A 22,800-nucleotide genomic window follows, 5' to 3' on the forward strand; every position below is an offset into this window, starting at 1 on the left:
ATAGTCATCATACTGTACATCAGTAGTCCACTTGGAAATGTCTTCTACATATCTGTATTACCAAAGCAGTAATTTTCTGCTTACTTTTTCATTACTCAGGTAATTAAAATAGGGTTCTATCAATCTGAGTTAATTTTCTCCACACAACTATATCATATCAATTTGGCCTTTTTTTCTTCAGTACTTTAGACTTTAGTTATACCGTTATACTTCATGAAACAGTATTATTTAAGAGTGTTGCATGTGTTGCTTATCTTTAAAACTTCAGAATGAACACATTAGTAACAGATTTTAAAGTATTTGTAAATAGCAAACACTATCTTTCTTTATTCTTTTCACAATGAAATATTCTCAACCTAAACGGTATTACTTCATTGCAAGGTGGGGGGGGGGGAGGTCTCTTATTTCATCTTGTAAATTTTTAAGGAGGAGATATTTGTGTCACTCTGCAAACTTTAACCAAGTTTTATTTAAAAGCCTTCTCTCTCAACTTTAAAAATTGGCCAAATAATTTTTACTTGAAAAATAATCATAGCCAGTGGACACAGACAACAATGTAGTGAAGGCGGGGGTGGTGGTAGGGGTTGTCAATGGAGGAAAAAAGAACATCTGTAATACTTTGAACAATAAATTTTTTTAAACATTACATAAATATTAAGTTGAATAAGTGTATAATATACTATTATGTAGTGTACTCTATTTTAGTAAGCTAGTAGATTCTTGCTGAATATATCGAAGTAATTGACAGTATAAATAAAACTTTTGAACGTAAAAAAAATTAACAACTCAACTTTAAAAATGGGACAAAGGCCTCAACAAAGAAGCTTTGCAGATAGCAAAGAATCATATGAAAAGATGCTTAACATCATATGTCATTAGGCAATTGTAAATTAAAATAGCAATGAGATACCACTACACACCAGTTAGAGGAGCTAAAATACAAAACACTGACAATATCAAATGCTGACAGGGTTGTGGAGCAACAGAAATGCATTCATTGCTGGTAGGAATGCAAAATGGCCCAACAACTTTGGAAGACAATTTGGCAGTTTCTTAACAAAAGTAACCACACTCTTACCATAGAATCTAGCAACTACACAGGTAATTCAACCAAATTGGTTGAAAACAACATTCACACAAAACCCTGCATACAGATATTTATAGAAGCCTTATTCATAATTGACAAGACTCGGAAGCAACCAAGATGTCCTACAATCAGTGAACAAATAACTGGTTTATCCAGACATTAGAATGTTATTTTGCACTTAAACAAACAAAAAAGCTCTCAAACTGTGAAAAGGCATGGTGAACACATAACTAAGTAAAAGAAGTCAATCTAAATATGCTACACATTGTATGATTCCAACTATATAACATTTTGGAAAAAGCAAAACTATGGACGTAGTAAAAAGGATCACTGGTTGCCAAGGCATTGGGGGAGGGAGAGCACAGGAGTGAATTGGGAGAGCACAGGATTTTTAGGTCAGTGGCACTATTCTGTATGATAGTATAATGATAGATACATGCTATTACATACTTGTCAAAACCAATAGAATATATATGTCCAAGTGTGAACCCTAATGTAACCTATGGATTTTGGGTAACAATGATATATCAATGTAAGCTCATCAATTGTAACAAACAACAAATGTACCATTCTGGTGCCAGATGTTAATGGAAGAGGTTATGCATATATGAGGGTAGAGAATCTATAGGAACTCTTTGTACTTTCTGCCCAATTTTTGCTGTGAACCTAAAGTTGCTCTAAAAAAATAAGGTCTGTTTTTAAGTTATTAAGGTACTCAGGTTTCAACCCAGAACTTTTATTGATTTCTTATGTTTAGTAGTATAATTCCTTGTGGATGTGCCCCATATTAATAAGAAACCATTGAAATAGTGTGAATAATTTTTTTCCCATTAGTTCATCACAGCTACTATGACAGTCTTTTCTTTATATTCCTATCATTTTAACGAAGGTACTGTAGTGCCCTATATTATATAAATATATGCATTTTATATATATGTATATATATATATGTTGTATATTTATAGATTTGATAATTGTTGAAAAGTTTTGTTTTCCCATATCACCACATTTTTCTTTGTATCTTCCCAACACATTAAGTGGTAGTATATCCCAGCTTATTCAGATTTTTTTCAAGAATTAGGGAATTATAATTAAGTTCAAAATTTAGTTGCTGATCTTAAGGAAATACAGGGTGGGGCAAATGTAGGTTTAAAGTTGTGAGTACATGAGTTTATTCTTGTATTATTATTCATTAATTATTGTATTACTTTCCATATGAACCACTGTAAACCTACTTTGTTTCACCCTCTATGTACCTGACTCGTATTGCCTTTGATTTTCCTGAAATGTTGAAATCTAATCTAAGATTGCTTTTAACATAGCCAAAGTGAATATCATGTAATTTTTTTATACTTGATGGTAGTATGCAAATGGCGTCTGTATGATATCCAATCATTTACATTTAATCTTTCAATTCAAAGAAAAGAGATACTAAGATTCTGCATTGAGTTTAAAAGTTAATCTGATCCAAAGACCTCCTCTTTTTTTTAAATGTTTTTATAGATTTTTTTTTTTTAGAGAGAGAAGTTGGGGGAGAGAGAAAAACATCTATGTGAGAAACATCGATCAGCTGCCTCCTACATGCCCCCCACTGGGGAGAGAGCCCACAACCTGCACATGTGCCCTGACCAGAAATTGAACCAGGACCTCTCAGTTTATGAGATGACACTCAACTACCGAGCCACACCGGCCGGGCCACGGCCGGGCCAAAGACCTCCTCTTAAAGCATCTGTGGTTATAAGTGTGTAACAATATAATTGTTTCTCTTATAATCCTATGTATTTTACTTTATATATTTTATAGCATGTTTCTAAGAAGGGGTCCATAGGCCTCAATAGACTGCAAAAAGAGTTCGTAACACACATAAACAAAAACAGTTAACCCCTTAAAACTATTTATGAAGACTTCTATTATACCTTTAATAAATACATAGAAAAAGCAAAAAAATAAAAATAAAAATGGTTAGCCTCTATGTTAGAGTCACTTTATTTCACTTGTAGCATAAATTTTTATAAGGAGGCATGTTTTCAACTACATGTTCCTAATTCTAAGAGAGCTTTTTGGTCTTCCATCCTGGTTGAGGTTATTAAAACTAGATATGCAGTGACATAGGAAGAAGGGTGATAAGGAACACCAACCAGATATTGCAAGTACAATTTACCACATTAAGTATACACAATGTTCTGAAACAAATATAACAAAAGTAACTTTCTATAAAAACCACTAATAGTCTCAATTAAAAAAAGGCCATCAAAGAAGTATTAAAAACAAACTTTTCAATATTACAGGAAAGTTCTTGTGCTTTTATAAAGATTTAGAAACAACTTTTTTTTATCCTTACCCAAGGATATTTTTCTATTTATCTTCAGACAGAGTGGGAGGTAGGGAGAAACATCCATGTGAGAGAGACACATCAACTGGTTGACTCCCGCACGACCCCAACCAGGGCTGGGATGAACTGAAACCAAGGTGTGAGCCCTTGACCAGAATTAAACTCAAGATCCATTGGTCTGCGGGCCGATGCCCTAACTGCTGAGCCAAACCGGCCAGGGCTAGAAACAACTTTTTTTTTTTTTATCCTCACCTGAGGACATTCTTTCCATTTTTTGTTCAAATAGAGTGGGAGGGAGAGAGAGGAAGAGACAGAGAGAGAAACATCAACGTGAAAGGAACACATCAACTGGCTGCCACCCCATGACCCAACCAGGGCCAGGGACAAAACTGCAACCGAGGTACATACCCTTAGCGGGAACCAAACCCGGGTCTCTCAGGACCACAGGCCAACGCTCTAACCACTGAGCAAAACCAGCCAGGGCTAGAAACAACTTTTGAAGGTAAAAGAAGTATAGATTTAACTTAAATTTTATGGTATCTAGTGCACAAATATTTATCTTTTTATATATTTAAACATATACAGCAGGTCCTCAAGTAATGTCGTTTTGCTCAAAATCATTTTATTATAACAAAGGGGGGAAATCCTGGCTGGGGCCACTGTCTGTGTGGAGTTTGCACATTCTCCCTATGTCATGTGACTTTTCTCTGGGTATTCCAGTTTCCTCTTACATCCCAAAGATGTGCATGTGAGGTGAACTGACATGACTTTGTTGCCCTGGTCTGGGTGTGGGTGGGTGGGAGTGCAGTGTGCAGTGGAAGTGTGTCCTGTCCAGGGTGGGTTCCCACCTTAAGTGGAATGAGTTGGTTGGAAAATCTTGTTTTATGAATCTTTCTTAAATGTATGTACAGCTCACACTCATGTCAGTGTTTAATATTAGAAGTGTTTGGGGTCTTTATTTAGAAGTTTTGTGATCAGATGTTTTATGATGTTTTTGTGACCAAAAATATGCCATAGGAACTTAACTCTTGTTTATATTAGTTAGCCTATGGTAAAATTGGTTTTGTTATACGTCGTTTCATTTAAAGTTGCAGTTTCCAAGATCCGATCATTAAGTGAGGATTTAACTGTATTTAGTTATTCCTGTTCTTCATAGTCTTAAAAGTAGTATCAGTAGCTTTCTAGTTTTCTCAGGGTTTCTAATTATCCTATAATTTCTGATTTTTACTTTTATTTAATTAAAGTGAACACAGTATATTTGAGGCCAGTAATATTTCTATAATATAGAGTATATATACAGTACTCTTTGAATTTAAGGCATCTTATTAAGATTTTCTTTCATAGAATTTGAGAATTTCTCAGCCTGAAAGTTTCTTTTTAGCCTGAATAGGTTAAATCAGGGGTCAGTCAACAAACTGTAAAAGGCCCCACAGTAAATATTCTAAACTTTGCAGGCCTCACAGTCTCTGTCTTAACTGTTCAGCATTACTATTGTAGTGGAAAACAACCATAGATAAAATATAAACAATGAGTGTGACTGTGTTCCAGTAAAATTTTATTTACAAAAACAGGTGATGGGGCATATTTTACCTGCAAGCCATAGTTTCACTAACCTTGGTTTAACTCATTGTCAGGTTCATGTGTCCTCTTTTTTTTATTATTACTAATGTATTTTTGTTACAGGTCTTTCTCCTTTTCACCCCCAGACACCCTCCTCTCCATCCTGCACCTGCAACCCCCCAGCATTGGTGTCTATGTCCATTGGTTACACATACATGCATATAAGTTCTTTGGTTTATATTATCCATCCCCCCCATCGCCTCCTTCTCTGAGGTTTGTCGGTCTGAACCCATACTCCTTTCTATTTTGGGGGGTCTATTTTGTTCATCGGCTTATAGTGTTCATTATATTCCACAAATAAGTGAGATCACGTGGTATTTGTCTTTCTCTGATTGGCTTACTTCACATAGCATAATGCTCTCCAGGTCCTTCCATGTCATCTCAAAGGATAAGAGATTTGTCTTTCTCACAGCTGCATAGTGTTCCATTGTGTATATGTACCACAGCTTTTTTATCCCCTCATCTATTGATGGACACTTGGCCTATTTCCAGATCTTGGCTATTGTAAATAGTGCTGCAGTGAACATAGTGGTACCTATATTCAGGATGATTAGTGTTTCAGGCTTCTTAGGATATATTCCTAGAAGTGAGATCACTGGGTCAAATGGCAGGTGAATTTTTTATTTTTTGAGGGAACACCATATTGTTTTCCATAGTGGCTGCACCAGTCTGCATTCCCACCAGCAGTTTACTAGAGTCCCCTTTTCTCCACACCCTCTCCAGCACTTGTTGTTTGATCATTTGTTGATGGCAGCCATTCTGGCAAGTGTGAGGTGTGATACCTCATAGTTGTTTTAATTTGCATCTCTCTGATGATGAGTGATGTTGAACATTTTTTATATGTCTCTTTGCTATTTGTATGTCATTTTTGGAGAGGTGTCTATTTAGGTCCTCTGCCCATTTTTTTTTCTTTTTTATATATTTTTTTATCCTCACCCGAGGACATTTTTCCATTTTTTGTTCAGGTAGAGCGAGAGGGAGAGAGAGAAACATGGACGTGAAAGGGACACATCAAATGGCTGCCACCCGCACAACCAACCACGGCCGGGGACAAACTGCATCCGAGGTACGCGCCCTTAGCAGGAACTGAACCTGGGTCTCTCGGGACCGCAGGGCAACGCTCTAACCACTGAGCCAAACCAGCCAGGGCTCCTCTGCCCATTTTTAAAATGGGTTCTCTGTCTTCCTTTTGTTTAGTTGCATGAGCACTTTATATATTTTGGAAATTAACCCCTTATCTGATGTATCGTTGGCAGTTGTGTTTGTTCTCCCATATAGTGAGTTCCTTTTCCATTTTGATGGTTGTTTCTTTCACTATGCAGAAGCTTTTTAGTTTGATGTAGTCCCATGTGTTCATTTTTTCCTTTGTTTCTCTTGCCTTAGGCATTGTATCTGAAAATTCTGCTGCGTATGATATCTGAAATTTTATTGCCTACATTTTCTCCTAGGATTTTTATGAACTCACACATCACATTTAAGTCATTTATCCATTTTGAGTTTATTCTTGTGTATGGTGTAAGTTGGTGATCTAGTTTCATTTTTTTGCATGTAGCTGTCCAGTTTTTCCAACACCATTTATTAAAGAGGCTGTCTTTACTCCATTGTATGTTTTACCAAATATTAATTGAGCGTACTGTCTTGGGTCAATTTCCGAGTTCTCTGTTCTGTTCCATTGATCTATATGCCAGTTCTTGTGCCAGTACCAGGCTGTTTTGATTACAATGGCTTTGTAGTATAGTCTGACCTCCGGTATTGTGATCCCTCCTACATTTTCCTTCCTTTTCAAGATTGCTGTGGCTATTCAGGGTCTTTTTTCATTCCATATAAACTTTTGGAGTATTTGTTCTAATTCTGTGAAATATGTCATTGATATTTTAATGGAGATTGCATTGTATCTATAGATTGCTTTGGGTAGTATGGACATGTTAATGATGTTAGTTCTTCCAATTCATAAACAAGGTATGTCCTTCCACTTTTTTATATTTTCCTCTATTTCTTTTGTCAATGTCCTGTAGTTTTCAGCAAATAGGTCCTTCATTTCTTTAAGTTTGTTCCTAGATAAATGGGATTTTTTTAGTTTTTCTTTCTGTGAGTTCATTATTGGTATATAAGAATGTCGTGAGTTTCTTGATGTTAATTTTGTATCCTGCTACTTTGCCAAATTCGTTTATTAAATCTAATAGATTTTTGATGGAGTCTAGGGTTTTCTATGTATACTATCATGTCATCTGCAAATAATGAGTTTCACTTCCTCCTTTCCAATTTGGATCCTTTTTATTTTTTCTTCATGTCTAGTTGCTGTGGCTAAGACTTCCAGTACTATGTTAAATAAGAGTGGCTAGCCCTGGCCGGTTTGGCTCAGCGGTTAGAGCGTCGACCTGCGGTCCTGAGAGACCTGGGTTCGGTTCCCGCTAAGGACATGTACCTCGGTTGCAGTTTGTCCCCGGCCCTAATTGGTCGTGCGGGTGGCAGCCACTCGATGTGTTCCTTTCACATCGATGTTTCTCTCTCTCTCTCTGTTCCTCTCTCTCCCTCCCACTCTACCTGAACAAAAAAATGGGAAAATGTCCTTGGGTGAGGATAAAAAAAAAAAAAAAGAGTGGCTAAAGTGGGCATCCCTGTCTTGTTCCTGTTCTTAAGGGAAATGCTTTTAGTTTTGGTCCATTGAGTAGGATGTTGGCTGTAGGTTTTTCATATATGGCCTTTATTATGTTGAGAATATGATCTCTATTCCCACACTGCTGAGCATTTTTCATCAGAAATGGGTGCTGGATTTTGTCTAGTGCTTTTCCAGCATCTATTGATATGATCATATGATTTTTATTTTTCATTTTATTTATGTGGTGTATCTTATTTATTGATTTGCGAATATTGTACCAGCCTTGCATCCCTGGGATGAATCCCACTTGGTCATGGTGAATAATTTTTTTAATGTATTGCTGGATCCGATTTGCTAATATTTTGTTAAGGATTTTGGCATTTATGTTCATTGGGAATACTAGCCTGTAGTTTTCTTTCTTTGTAGTGTCTTTATCTGGTTTTGGAATTAGAATTATGCTGGCCTCATAAAAAGAGTTTGGAAGTTTTCCTTCTTGAATTTTTTGGAATAGTTGAGGAGAATGGGTGTTAGTTCTTCTTTGAATGTCAGTAAAACTACCCTGTGAAGCCGTTCAGGCCCGGGCTTTTGTTTGCTGTGAGATTTTTTATTACATCTTCAATTTCCTTAGTTGTTATTGGTCTGTTCAACTTTTCTATCTCTTCCCGGTTCAGATATGGGAGACTATGTATTTCTAGAAAGTTGTCCATTTCACCTAGATTGTCCAATTTGTTGGCATATAATTGTTCATAGTATTTGTTAACGATCCTTTGTATTTCTGTGGTGTCAGTTGTTACTTCTCTTTGGTTTCTGATTTTGTTTATTTGGGTCCTCTCTTTGTTTCTTGGTGAATCTAGCTTAAGGGTCCATCAATCTTGTTTATATTTTCAAAGAACCAGCTCTTTGCTTCATTGATCTTTTGAATTGTTTTTTTTGGTCTCTACGTTGTTTATTTCTGCTCTGATCTTTACTATTTCTTTCCTTCTACTCGCTCTGGGGTTTTCTTTTTGTTTGCTTTCTGGTTCTTTATGTTGTGAGGTTAGATAATCAATTAGACATTGTTTTTATTTCTTGAGGTAGGCTTGTAGTGCTATGAACTTCCCTCTCAGAACCGCTCTCGCTGCATCCCATAGATTTTGTGTTGTTGTGTGTTCATTTTCATTGGTATCCAGGAAGTTTTTAATTTCTTTCTTGATCTCGGTAACCCATTAATTGTTTAATAACATACTATTTGGCCTCCATGTGTTCAAATGTCATTGTATGTTCTTGTTGCAGTTGATTTTCTAGTTTCATGCCATTGTGATCTGAGAAGATGCTTGATATGATTTCAGTCTTCTTGAACTTGTAAAGACTTAGTTTGTGTCCTAACATATGGTCTATCATTGAGAATGTTTCATGTGTACTTGAGAAGAATAAATTCTGTAGTTTGGGGGTCTAATTCTCTGTAGATATCTTTTAAGTACATTTGGTCTAGTGCTTCATTTAGAGTCTCTCTTTCCTTGCTAATTTTTTGTCTAGAAGATCTATCCAGTGATGTCAACAGGGTGTTGAAGTCCCCTGCTATGATTGTATTGCTGTCAGTTTCTCCTTTGAAGTCCTCCAGAAGATTTTTAATATATTTTGGTGTTGCTATATTGGGTGCATATGTTTACCAAGATTATATCTTCCTGTTGGATAGATCCTTTCAATATTATGAAGTGGCCTTCTTTGTCTCTAGCTATGGCCTTCATTTTGAAATCTATTTTATCAGATATGAGTATTACTGCCCCAGCTTTTTTTTCCATCCCTTCACTTTCAACTTATGTGAGTCTTTTGTTGTAAGGTGGGTCTCTTGTAAACAACATATTTTTGAGTCATGCTTTCTTATCCAATCAGCTACTTTGTCTTTTGATTGGAGTGTTCAATCCATTTACATTTAATGTTATTGTTGATAATGTACTTATTTATTGCCATTTTTGTTTATTGTGGTTATATTTTTCTTCCTATTTCTTCTACTAATTACAGCAATTCTATTAACATTTCTTGCATTGCTGGTTTGGTGCTAATATATTCCCTTAGCCTTTTTGTGGTCTGGGAAGCTCTTTATTTCACCGTCTATTTTGAATGATAGCCTTGTTGGATAGAGTAGTCTTGGATTCAGATTCTTGTTTTTCATTACCTTGATTAGATCATGTCATTCCCTTCTGGGCTGTAGTGTTTCTGTTGAGAAGTCAGATGATAGCCTTATGGGGGTTTCTTTGTGGGTAACCTGTTGCTTGTCTCTTGCTGCCTTTAGGATTCTCTCTTTGTCTTTAATTTTTGGCATTTTAGTTATGTGTCTTGGTGTAGGCCTATTTTGGTTCTTCTTACTTGGGGCTCTCTGTGCTTCTTAAACTTGAATGCCTTTTTTCTTCACCAAGTTAGGGGAGTCACTATTTCTTCAAATATATTCTTTAACCCTTGCTCATTTTCTTCTTCTTCTGGAACTCCTATGATGCGGATGTTACATTTCCAGTTGTCCCACAGTTCTCTTAAGCTGTTTCCCTGTTTTTGTTTGTTTATTTATTTATTTATTTTATCCTCACCTGAGGACTTTTTTCATTTTTTGTTCAGATAGAGTGGGAGGGAGAGAGAGGAAGAGACAGAGAAAGAAACATCGACGTGAAAGGGACACATCAAGTGGTTGCCACCCACATGACCGAACCAGGGCCAGGGACAAACTGCAACTGAGGTATGTGCCCTTAGCAGGAACCGAACCTGGATCTCTCCAGACCGCAGGCCAACGCTCTAACCACTGAGCCAAACTGGCCAGGGCTGTCTTCCTGTTTTTTAATTGTTTTTTCATTTTGGTTTTCTGATTGGTTGATTTTTTTCTACCCCGTCTTCTAATTCACTGACCTGGTCCTCAGCTTCCTCTACTTTGCTGGTTATTCTTTCCAATGTGTTCTTTATTTCTGCTATGTCATTCTTCATTTTTAATTGGTTGGTTTTCAGTGTTTCTATATCTTTACTCACGGTGTTGAACTCTTTACTCATGCTGTTGAGCTTCCTCATTATCATTGCTCTGAATTCTATCTCTGATAATTTGCTTAACTGCATTTCATTTACCTCCTCTTCAATAGAGTTCTCTTGTTCTTTCATTTGGGATTTCTTTGTTTCACCATTTTGGCTGATTCAGTGGGTTTTGGAGCCTGTCAAATTTTCCCTGTGGGTCTTGGTGTTCTGCTGATTGTGGTTCCCTCTACTGGGTTTGAATGAGTATGGGAGGACCCATATTAAACACCACTGTGAAGTCTTACTTTACTGGGTAGATTTGCAAGCCCAGGAAAGGTTCTGTTATCCTCTTTTTGCCTGGAGGCTATTAGTCTCAGTTACTTGATGAGCCTTGGGTTGTAGCCCTCAACTGAATGAAAAACTTCCTCAGGTGTTCCGGATAAGAGGATTTCCAGAGAGTAGGGCAGATGCTGGCTGTTAACAACCTAAATATAATCTTCTTTCAGTTTTCCTAGACTTATCAACATAAGTTATTCATATATTATAACTACTTGTATTTTTTTTCTTTGTGCTATCATGAAGCTAGCACTCCTGTTCTCTCTAGGCATATTGAGCCTTCCACCAAGTGATTCCTCATACATAGAAGAATTTCACTTCACTTTTTTAGTTTTCCTGAAAGGACCAAAGCATATTACCAATAAGTTATGAGTAGCTGACTAGGCATGAATAGCTATATATTACCAGAATAGATTTCGCTCTTTTACCAAATATTTATTGAGTACCTACCATGTGTAGTCAGTATTCCAGACACTGAGAATATAACAATAAGACATATTAAGTGGTATTGGACAATACTGAACAGGCCAAAGAAATCCAGGCCAGTTTACAAAGTTTAGCAAACTGGACAAATTTGAACCTCTAGAACCATGCTGTTCCCAATATGGTAACCATGAGCCACATGAGACTAGTTAATTTTAATTTTAGATTAATTAAAATTAAATGAAATTTAAAATTCAGTTCCCCAATTGCAACTAGCCACATTTCAGGTGCTAAATAGTCCCATGTGGCTAGTGGCTAACATATTTGACTGTGTAGCTATAGAACCTTTCCATCAGCATAGGAAGTTCTACCAGATAGTACCGCTCTAGAGATCCTGGAATAAATATGGAAAATTTTGAGCCTATCCAAATTTTAAAATATGTCCTGGAACAGATTGATTCCCTAAATTAGGAGTTGGCCTATGCCCGACATAACAAAAAATGTGTATCAACTAGGTTGTTTATTTAACTCAAACTAATCTTAACACACAAAATTCTCAAGATGAAACAGATGCATGGAACTACTCTATTATATGGCACAGATACCTATATGCCTGTCTTACCAATGCCAACTTTTAAAGGGTACGTTTTGGGTTTTGGACAACAGCCTTCTGCCAAATTCTACTCCACTTTTAAAATCATGTTTTTTAAAACCACCTAATGATGTCTTCAAAAATAGAAGGAATATTATGACTCAACTTGTTTTTGTATTAACCTGTTTCTCATTTTATATACTAAACATTTATACTGTAACTAGAAAAGAGATTGTCTAAAATAAATTGTAAGCAGAGTGACATCCCTAAACTCTGGATGTCACCAGAAAGCTTTAAGAATGAATTAAGATTGACTTTGGAAGCCAATAAAAGCCTCTGGGAGATGGCCTGGTACCCTACTTATTCACATGGTTCATGGCAGTCTTCCCAGGTAAGGAACGAAGGTTGCTTTCCTGGGAGATGGCAAAGAGAACCTCAAGAGATTTTGTGAATTTCAAGAACTTGAGGAATTCACCCAAATCTATAGGTATTGCAGGCAAAGCCTGATGAACTATGTAGCTTGGCTTCTTGGCCCTGAGGAGCTAATTAAAATTCAATCTAGAGCCCTGGCCAATTTGGCTCAATGGTTAGAGTGTCAGCACGTGGACCAGAGAGTCCCGGGTTCGGTTCCTGCTAAGGGCACGTACCTTGGTTGCAGTTTGTCCCTGGCCCCAGTTGGGGTCATGTGGGTGGCAGCCACTTGATGTGTCTCTCTCATATCGATGTTTCTCACTCTCTTCCTCCCTCTCTCCCGATCTTTTGAAGATGAATGCAAAAATGTCCTCAGGTGAGGATAAAAAACATAAAAAATTCAATCTAGAGATTCCTTATGAGATTCCAGCAAAGCAGATTTACTGTTCTTGCTGTGTTTATGCAAATAATAAGGCCAAATGGAAAATGGACTTAATGCAGTAAATAGTCTTGATTTGGCTATCTTTGATAAAAATGAGGGTGATTTTAAGGGGATAAATTGTGTTTTAGTAGAATCTAGTCCTACCTGTGTAGCTCAGTTGGTTAGACCATCATCATGGTTTGCCAAGGTTGCAGGTTCAATCCCTGGTCAATGCACATACAAGGAGCAACCAATGAATACAAAAATAAGTAAAACAAATCGATGTTTCTTTCTCTCCCCCCTTCTTTCTCTAAAATTAATCAATAAAAAAATTTTAAAAATAGAATCTATAATACACAGTTGTGGATATATTAAAGTTTTATTCTTCACCTACAAACTGAATTGGATCCTGAATTTTTCTAGTTTTCTTCTAAACTAATGTTTCATTTTTCTCCCATCCTTTGACTTGGAATTATTGAGAATTAAATTTTTTTTCCAACTTTGCACTTGCAAATTATAGCCAAAGGTCCTGATATAACCTTGAGAAATTGCCATAACAGCTCAAAGTTAAACAGTCTTAGTGACTGATGTTATGTAAAGCATGCAGAATGTACATCACCAGAGATATTCAAACTGCAGAAAAGGAGGATCTATCAGATTGTCAGTGCTTGCTTTCATTCCAGTAAAAGGAACTTGGAGCCTTACATCTAAAAGTCTTCTCCACTAACAGTTTTATAGACTCAGAAACTACTTTATAATTTGCTGTGATCATTAACCTTTGTTTTTCCTTCTGTTTTCATAGGCATACCTCTTATTAAATACCTGATTGCTTGTTTACACAGTATAGGTCTCACTTTGGGAGCTCATCTGCATCATGGCTTCCTGAAATGAGACTCAACAATTTAACTGAACTGACTTATTTTCAGGACTACATAATTGAGTCAATGAAATATGAAGCAATGTACCAACTTCACTTCTGGAATGATACCACAATTCCATATCAAGATGATGATGCTTCAGGGATTCTGGCCTACCCCTCCTTTGGAAGAATCAGCTAAAAGCCTCTCTGTTCCAGTCTCAGATCCCATTCCCTTGTACCCCTTAGATCAGGCAGAGAGACTTCCATACCCTATATAGGCAGGGACCACAGCTCTTGTCAGCAGGAAGCAGTTACTGAAAACTGATCATCCTCCCTCATCAGCCCTAAAAGATTTCAGGGACAGGAGTCTCTGAGTGGGAACAAGCTAGTAAGACAGGACAAGAGCCCTGGCAGGTTTGGCTCAGCCATTAAAGCGTCTGCCCACGGACCAAAGAGTTGCTGGTTCAATTCCGGTCAAGGACACATACCTCAGTTGCATTTCGGGTCCCCGGCTCTGGTGGGGGTCATCGGGAGGCAACCAGTCAATATGTCTCTCTCACATCTTTCTCTCTCCCTCCCAGTCTATCTGAAGATAAATGGAAAAGTATCCTCGGATGAGGATTAAAAAAAGAAAAAAGACAGGACAAGTAGGATAGGAAAACTGACAGATAAATGGCCAAGCAGCTTTACAACCATCTATTAAATCACAAAATCCTATCTTCCCTAACCAAAGACACTCCCTACAAATAGCAGAAATCCAATTAGTGTGTTTGCCAACCACACCCAAGGACAGATAAAGTTGAGGAAATCAATCTCATTTTGGTACATCAGCATAAAAGTGATGAATATTCTATTGAGTTCCTCCCCTAAGAACTCCCTCCCCCAAACTCCCAGCCTTTAAAATCCTCAAAAAGAAGGTTCCAGTGTGTGAGCACCCCTGTGCCTTTCCTGTCCCCCTCTCCTTCCCCAATAAGGCATGCTTCTCCTAAACTCTAAGAGACCCCACGACACTTGCAACCAGGGGAGCAATGGGCAGTGGCAGCTCATCCCAGCCTAAGCCCCTGAACCTATCTCCAAGACCTCTTCTCTGACTTCCCCGTGAGCCAAAGCAGCCCTACCTAGGCTCACGTTTTTCTTATAACATTCCTGGAGAGCCAGAGCAGCCCCACCTAGGCTCTCTCCTGTTGCTTCTTCTATCCTAAGCCCTTCTTTGTTTCCTTGTCCCCAGTTTTAATAAACATACTCTAAAAATCAAGTAAGTAAAATAGATTGTAAGCTCTCAGCAGTGAGCAAAGCCTTTCCTGAGTTCTGGCCCTCTCCTAATCTCTAGCTTCTCACTTCATAACACACTATTAGAATTAATATCACATGTTCTGTAAGTATTTGCTAAATGTTCACTGATGTCCTATACTCATCTACTCTAACATACTTACTGTTTCCCATGCAGTCTTTCTGATCTATATTTTCTTTCTCTTAACAGACAGTGTGGAGCATTCATTATTAAGACAAATGGGCAGCTCTAGTCCAGCTCAACTGATTTCTTGTCCAATGATCCTTGTGTGACCGAGATCCAGCTTCAACAAACCGGCTAGAAGCTGCCCGTTATGAAACTTAGGGTTAGTTAATACCTCGCCATACTTATTTATTCCACTATAAACTCTCTAAATTTGATGAAATTTGCTTTTTCAGCTGTTCTACAAAATTATTTAGGTAGATGTGGCATGTTGGTTTTTTTAATGTGTTAATCTAACTGTAATGACATTTTCTACATGTTTTATCCATTCCATAAATAATAATCACAATGAGAATAGTGAGGTGTCTTTCATTTTCTCTGCTTTGTGTTATTTCTTCTCAGTGTTTTAAGTTATGTTTCATATTTGTTGCTATTTTATTTCATTTTTGGGGAGGTGTTGCTATTTTAATATTTAAGGTAAGAATTATTTTTAATTGTCATAGATATTTTTAATACTTTAATGCTTTTTAGCATATATTTAATCTTAATAATTCAGTTCTGCTACTTTGGTATTTTGTCATTTAACGTGCTTTTGTCTAATTTTTTTTGTTGTTACTGCTACTCTTTATTTTGCTTCTGCAATGGTTTTCAAAATTTGCATAGTATTTTTACTTTTTGATAACATTTTTCAAATATTAGAAATACCATCAACATGATCAGTATTCTTGCCTTCTCATGTTATTATTATGACTATATTAAAACTTTTCTCTAAAATGTGAGATAATACTGCAGCCTTCCTATAACATAAGCCATTTGGTATCAAATTTTATATACTATGGATCACCTAATAGAATTGTTTAAATAAAAGGGCTCACCTCTGACATGATCCCATAACATTGGCTAATATTCCACTGTATTTTAGTGTGCTTTGAATGCCTTAATCTTTTGACTTTTTCTTTTTATATGTTACCAATATATTTAATTATATGTTACTAATTCTTAAAGGACAATTAACTGTTTTCATAAAAAGCAAAACAATTCTTATGCCAAAGGAAAACTTTAAATTCTGATTCTAAAACCAAGTCTTATTATAAAATTGGGAAAAAGGTAGGGAGGAAAAGCCATTGTTCAAGTTACAGGGCAAATCAAAAGTGTTATCACTATAACACTTTTTATCAATATAAAAAAAATCCTTCTTACATTCATTTGCAGTTCTTTCACTGACTTCCTAATTTTAGAACAGAAGGGAGAAAGCCATAACTATTGGCATCACCCTAATAAATCTATTTCTTCCCTCTCCTGGTTAATCCCCAAATGTCAGCAGAAATAATAGGACATAGACCTATTTCCTGTGAGTCAAATAGGGTGTTTCTTTTAAAACTAATGAACCTATTTGCCAGTCAAATTGTTTCATAAGACCAGTAGGCCATATGAACATAATACTAGCATATAAGGATCCCATTAATTATTCTGAGTTTTAAAAATGTAAATAGACTAATAAATTCCACAATAAAATTTCAAAAGTTTTTGTTTTATAAGTAAAAATTATTAGTCACTGATGTGTGGTCCAGTAACAAATACGAGGGTTTTGGATGCGCTTAAGGTTAAATATTTTTGCTTTTTTAAAGGAGTTAATAAAGAAATCTTAGGCAGAACATTGGAGGTGCAGGATAAAATCATGGTTTCCTTTATTACTTCACACACACTTAAGTAACAGACTTGTAAACTGTAACAAATAGAACAAAGGATATCTATTAAACAAATATTTTGATAAAGTTTAAAAATTCAGTCATCATCTGGCTATTTTAGCAACATGATAATGTCAAAAACAACTACTTAAAAACATCTTTGGTGTTTGGATTTTTCAGTTGTATTCCAGATGTTTCAGAATATGCATAGCAACAGGCCATTTGTTGTAATATGGAAAATTCAAAAAAACACTATCTAGTTAGGGAGATAATATGTAAAAGATTCTAGAGATAATATGTAAAAGATTCTAGCTTCTACATTATTTTGGTTTCACTGTATTTAGGTTAGTGTATATTTTTCCTATATTAAATGATTTTTATAAACTATAGGTTTACATTAGAAATTTTGATAGGCATTAATACATTTAAAAATAATTTGTATATAATATATGGAAATTTGTCATATTATGACCATTTATTTTATACCAGTTACTATGGACAAAGTTGACACTATTCTTAAATGTACTTAAGATATCTCCATATATATTTCTGGCCCTCTTTTGTCATTCATACAAGAAATATAAGGGTTCTTACAGCATTTTAGCAAGTATAAGCATTCACTGTATATATCATGTCAGATTCAACACATATTTCTCCCTTTAACATAGTGACACAGTCAAGTATTCCTTTTTATCTTCCATTCAGGTCTTAATTTGTGGGATTATTTTATTCAGGTTAAACCCAACTGTTTGTGAGAACAGTTTTCAATTAAAATAATAAATTTAATATCCTAATGTCTATGCCAAAGGAAAAATGAAAATAAACTCAGCAACAATCCTATGTTTACCAATAGATTTTTAGGCCTGTGCCCTAGCTATGTGTCTGTCTTTAGAGAATGACTTATTTAAAACTTTTGAGTTCAGACTTTCCTACCTTCACATATTGAATATTTAAAAAACATCTACCTCTACAAACGTATCAATGATGAGTTCTGATAACTTAGTTGAACTTGGCTAGTGCCCTTCTTACTACTCAATGTTAAGCAGTAAGTTTTCACCATCTTTCCTTTGTTTTTCTGTCTGAGATCAGGTTAACTTTCAAATTTTTACACTTAGGGACACACAGTTAAACATTTATCCTGGTTTTTGTGCCCCAGAACTGAGAGCTCCACTTTTAGATGGTCTCCATGAATTATGGAAAAAGGAAGAAGTGCTATATACTCTCCTTAGGCTAGAAAACTAATTTAATGACATCAGTTACATCCAAAAACGTTTTATTTAAAATTTTTTATAAATTAACTACCTTCTAGACGTTGACTTAATGTGGACATTTTAATAAGAAAAAATTTCTATTTTGAAGGTCAATTATTAACTAAAAATTTTTATACTAGGTCAGACAATATCATAATGAATGTTAAAATATTTCCTTTATATTTAGCAAAAAAAAATACTCCTTCCAAATCCTAAAATGGTGTGACAATCCAACCATCAGCTTTCATACAATTAACCATACATATTTTCAGTACTTCATTTTAGTACTTAGTTTTTTGTCTATAAGTACCAAAATAGGCTTCTTACACGTTGTAACTTGATTTATTTAAATGCAATCCAGTAATGAGTTATAAATTAAATTAAACTCAGAACTAAAAAGTTTTGCTTTCTAAAAATGTAGGGAGTTTCCATAAAATAAGTTTTATAGAAATTTAAATATAAAGTTAGTCCAGTTATTTCAGTTTCCCAGGACTGAAGATTCTTTGCTTTATGAAAACCTTCCTAAATTCATTTACTTAGTGATTTTTTTTAGATAATCAAAAAACCTATATTATTTATAATACATACATCAGTGTCATAGTCATAGTCTGCTGTGCAAAAAAATACTTAAAAAGTGAGCATCGTGCCTTGCTAACTATGGGACTGTGTAGCTTGAATTTAAAGAGTTCTGATTAAATCATTTAAAACATAGAATAGAGATATAGCTGTACTTGGCCTTCCAAGTTAGCAAAGACTATAATACCTTTTGATACATTTTTAAAAATACAATTTAGATGATAGCTAAGTTTTATATAAACACAGGTTTTATCACATTTCATCAAGGTATAGCCCATGTCCAACATAATAGCTACATTTCATAAAGCATGTAAAATATGACAGAGTATTCTTTATGCAATTCATAATAAAGTTTCTAATTTGGGGAAGTTAGAACATGTTTTGGTTGTCATATATGAGATTATATTTTACCTGGAATTATCCAGTATGTGTCATTTTAGCTAATGGGGTGGTATTGCTCTGGTAATAACTGGAATCAAAAAGAGTTTAATCTGGTTTCTGCAGGCTTATTAGGAAAGATGTCATAAAAATAGAGTAATAAATGTTCAGTAAATTAATAGAATTTAAATTGTTAGTAAATAGATGAGTCTTTTAGTAAGTTAATTTGTATTAAAACTGTATGTATGAAATGAAAACGTTTCAGAGTTTGTAACCTCTAATAAATTATCTGCCCTTGTTACTATAATAGTTAATTCAAATAAAACTTTTGAATATTGATGTTTTGATGTATAGAGATAAATGAGTGTTTTAAGTATTGGTAAAATGTTGTTTCAAAATACTTAGCTTTATGAACATGAAAATACACTTTCACTCAGAGGAGAACTGTTGGAGCCAAGAATTTGGAACACTTCTGAAAATAAGAAATAATCTTAAGGAAAAAGAACAATAGAAACTATACAGTTTTTAAAATTTATACCAGCACACTTAAGAGGGTTAGAATAATAAAGGAAACTTAAAAGCAAAGAGAAATATATCATATTTTATGATGGACGTAAGAATTTTTTCTAAGTTTCTATGTTGGCAGTCATGTTTCATAATCTAGCTATCAAGAACTAATTCTTCATTTTGAAACAATCATGGGTATAGTTCAATTAAAGGTTCTTATTTAGACTTTTCATCTTCAGGTCGTCAGATCTGATTATACTACTTCCTCCTCCCCACAATACAGAGCCTTCAGTACATATACTCACTGAGTGCAGTTTGGTGCTAAGGGCGGTGCTGAACCTCTGGCACTGGGACAGGCTTGAGTCTAGGCTCTCCTGTTTTACAAGCTGTATAACCTTAGCCAAGTTACTTTATCTCTCTATGCTTCAACTTCTCACTGTGAAACAGAAAGAATACTTTGCAGTTAGTGGGAAAAGTAAATGAGAACACATACCGTACACTAAGAAAGTGGCATTGTCCATTTCCAGTTTTTCCTAAAGCTGCCCCTCCAGTTTACCCAGCAAGTCTTTCAGGCCTTCTGCAGACATGTCATCTCAAAATCCTTGACTTGTAGGCACGGTTCATCTCTGTTTGGAGTTATATTTTTCTTCTCTCAGATGGCACACTTGGTTTCCTAAAGCATCCTGACATCTCATATCATCTTGTTCCTAAGTGAGGAGGTGTCAGGGACTTTAAGATCTATGATGAGCTAAACTATCACAAACCAAATGGGGGTTAAATTCAGTTCATAGCCAAGAATGGAACTTCCATACTAGAGCCCTGCCTTACTTTGGTGAAGATTCAAGTATGGCTGAACCTCCCAATAGCTATTCATGGGGAGAGGCACAGTAGAGAATATATTATTTCTGCCCTGGCCGGTTTGACTCAGTGGTTAGAGCGTTGGCCTGCAGTCCAGAGACCTGGGTTCGGTTCCCGCTAAGGGCACGTACCTCAGTTGCAGTTTGTCCCCAGCCCTGGATGGGTTGTGCGGGTGGCAGCCACTCGATGTGTCCCTTTCACGTCAATGTTTCTCTTTCATGTCGATGTTTCTCTCTCTCTCTCTCTCTCTCTCTCTCTCTCTCTCTCTCCCCCCTCCCACCCCCTCACTCTATCTGAACAAAATATGGAAAAGTGTCCGCAGGTGAGGATAAAAAAAAAAGAGAGAGTATATTATTTCTAGCTGTCAAGGCATTAAAAGATCTTGGCAGGTAGCTATTCTCAATTCCCTTTCCTCATCATGAAAATGTAAAAACTGAATGATCTGATATCATCTTAAGCAGGGTTTTTTAAAATGTGGCCAACAATTTCTATTAGATGGTTTCCTTAATTCAGAGGATCTATACTGGGTAATCCAGGACTACCTAAACACAAAAGAAGAGTCCATTTCACCTCCAAGTGGGTTAGTACCCTAGAGGAAAGCAGCTTAGGCTGGGCTTCTTTTATCCTTTATCTCAGAAAAGAATAAGACACTTTTCTTGAAAAGTTAAAATCCCTACTAATTAACCCTAATTAACTTGGTTGTTAATGTTCTGGCTCTTCCAGCAATATTAACCTCCAAATTTGGTGTTAACCAATGCGATCCTAAGTTCCTTAGAGGAAGGGACAGGACTAGCTGTGTTGTGCTAAAATGACATATTGGATACTATTAGTTTTGCAAAGGACTCAAAGGCTTTCTTCTAGACTGACCCCCTAACCTGTGCCCTAGCTCCCCACAAGCTCTCTGAACTAGTAAACCTTTGCTGCAAAAATAGACACTTGGCTGACGGTATGTGCACACCCTTTCAGGTCCATTGATATTATTTACTCTGGCAAAAGAGGGCAAGGACCCACTAAGGTTTATAGCAGCCCAGACCTCACCAACAAGAACAGTTCTATATCCAGTAGAACTCTGGAAGCATTGCCTCCAGGAGGCAATTATAGATTATCATACAGCAGCTTTATGGACCAAATCTTAGTCAAGAGGCATTACTTCCCCCATAACTCAAGGTTATACTAATGCAGGCCAACAATGCAACTATACTTACGAGGGGTCAGGCAGAGTCCCCGGAAACCATCCCTACTACAATGCACATGGAAGAATCTGTTGAATGCTTGGTATTGCCACATGCTGCCCAAGTCACTATGATTGTAAGTCATTCTAGTTGGAGCCTCACAACCTGACCAAATACTGGCTTCGATTTTAGAATTTCCCAAATCTAAAGAGCTAGTACAACTGCAAAAAAAAGTGGACCCTGACCGGTTTGCTCAGCGGTTAGAGCATCAGCCTGCAGACCAGAGGCCCAGGTTCGGTTCCCACTGAGGGCACATACCTCAGTTGCAGTTTGTCCCTGCCCCAGTTGGGGTCGTGTGGGTGGCTACCACTTGATATGTCTCTCTCACATGGATGTTTCTCTCTCCCTCCTGCTCTATCTGAAGATACGTGCAAAAATGTCCTTGGGTGAGGATAAAAAGAGAAAAAAAAAGTGGCCTGTGCCTCAGAGCCCATGTTTCAGCCCAGGCCATTTGAGTACTTTAGCATCAACTTAATAGTCAATTTATCAGGCTCTTCTCAACCCCTATAGTCACACAGGTCCTTAAGAAAAATGATGAGGCCTATTTCTAGAATAACAGATTTCAGTGAAATCAGATTATATTTATTTCTTGTTCCTGTTTATCCTTGACCTCCATATAGTCACAGGTCTTCTGACTTCAGAGGTACCTAATCCATGAGTTCACTTGTGGAATACCTCTAATATAAAATGGTGCCACTTAACAGATACTGTACACTGCCCATAACTTCTTTTTTTTTATGTTTTTGATTTTTTTAGAGAGAGGGTAAGGGGGCAAGAGCTAGAAACATTGATGTGAGAGAAACATCGAATGGCTGCTTCCTGCACACCCCACACTGGGGCTCAAGCCTGCAACCTGGGTATGTGTCCTGACCAGGAATCAAACCAGGACCTCTCAGTCCATGGGACAATGCTCAATCCACTGAGTCACACCAGCTGGGCACCCACAACTTCTTATATGACTTCATAGATAGGACTATAGTCTACTGAGTTGCCAGCTTGTTATTCTATAACAGACATCCTGTGAACACCTGGTCAATGCTGTATCATAACGTCCTGCAACACTGTCTCCAAGAATAACCTAAAATGAAAATTGAGAGCTTCAGGAGTAGTATTTGAGAGCAACCTTTCCGGTCAAGGAATCCAAAGATGCCAAATAAGGTGTTAACAGTTCTGGAGTAGGGGGGACTCTTAAATGTTTACAAGTTTTC

The 22,800-nt window shown here is 36.4% G+C and overlaps 2 protein-coding genes across 3 annotated transcripts in view; one reads left to right on the forward strand and one right to left on the reverse strand.

Annotated features, from left to right (window-relative positions):
- BOLL (boule homolog, RNA binding protein) overlaps positions 1-15,459 on the forward strand; it is a 70,629-nt gene extending 55,170 nt beyond the window's left edge. The window contains exon 11 of one of the 2 annotated variants that reach the window (XM_036254654.1): positions 15,131-15,450. In XM_036254654.1, coding sequence (XP_036110547.1) covers positions 15,131-15,154 — 24 coding nt within the window. In that variant the 3' untranslated portion in view covers positions 15,155-15,450. Of the gene's footprint in view, positions 1-15,130 lie in introns of both variants that reach the window. The other variant, XM_036254656.1, reaches the window with a different exon arrangement.
- Positions 1-22,800, reverse strand: part of MARS2 (methionyl-tRNA synthetase 2, mitochondrial) — a 33,669-nt gene that overhangs the window by 5,760 nt on the left and 5,109 nt on the right. The window contains exons 3-4 of the mRNA XM_036254652.1: positions 20,059-20,209; positions 19,808-19,938 (exon numbers count right to left, since the gene is read on the reverse strand). The gene's annotated coding sequence lies outside the window, so the exon portion shown is untranslated. The remainder of the gene's footprint in view (positions 1-19,807; positions 19,939-20,058; positions 20,210-22,800) is intronic.

The sequence above is a fragment of the Molossus molossus genome, unplaced genomic scaffold, assembly GCF_014108415.1.
Source record: "Molossus molossus isolate mMolMol1 unplaced genomic scaffold, mMolMol1.p scaffold_m16_p_11, whole genome shotgun sequence".
NCBI lineage: Eukaryota > Metazoa > Chordata > Mammalia > Chiroptera > Molossidae > Molossus > Molossus molossus.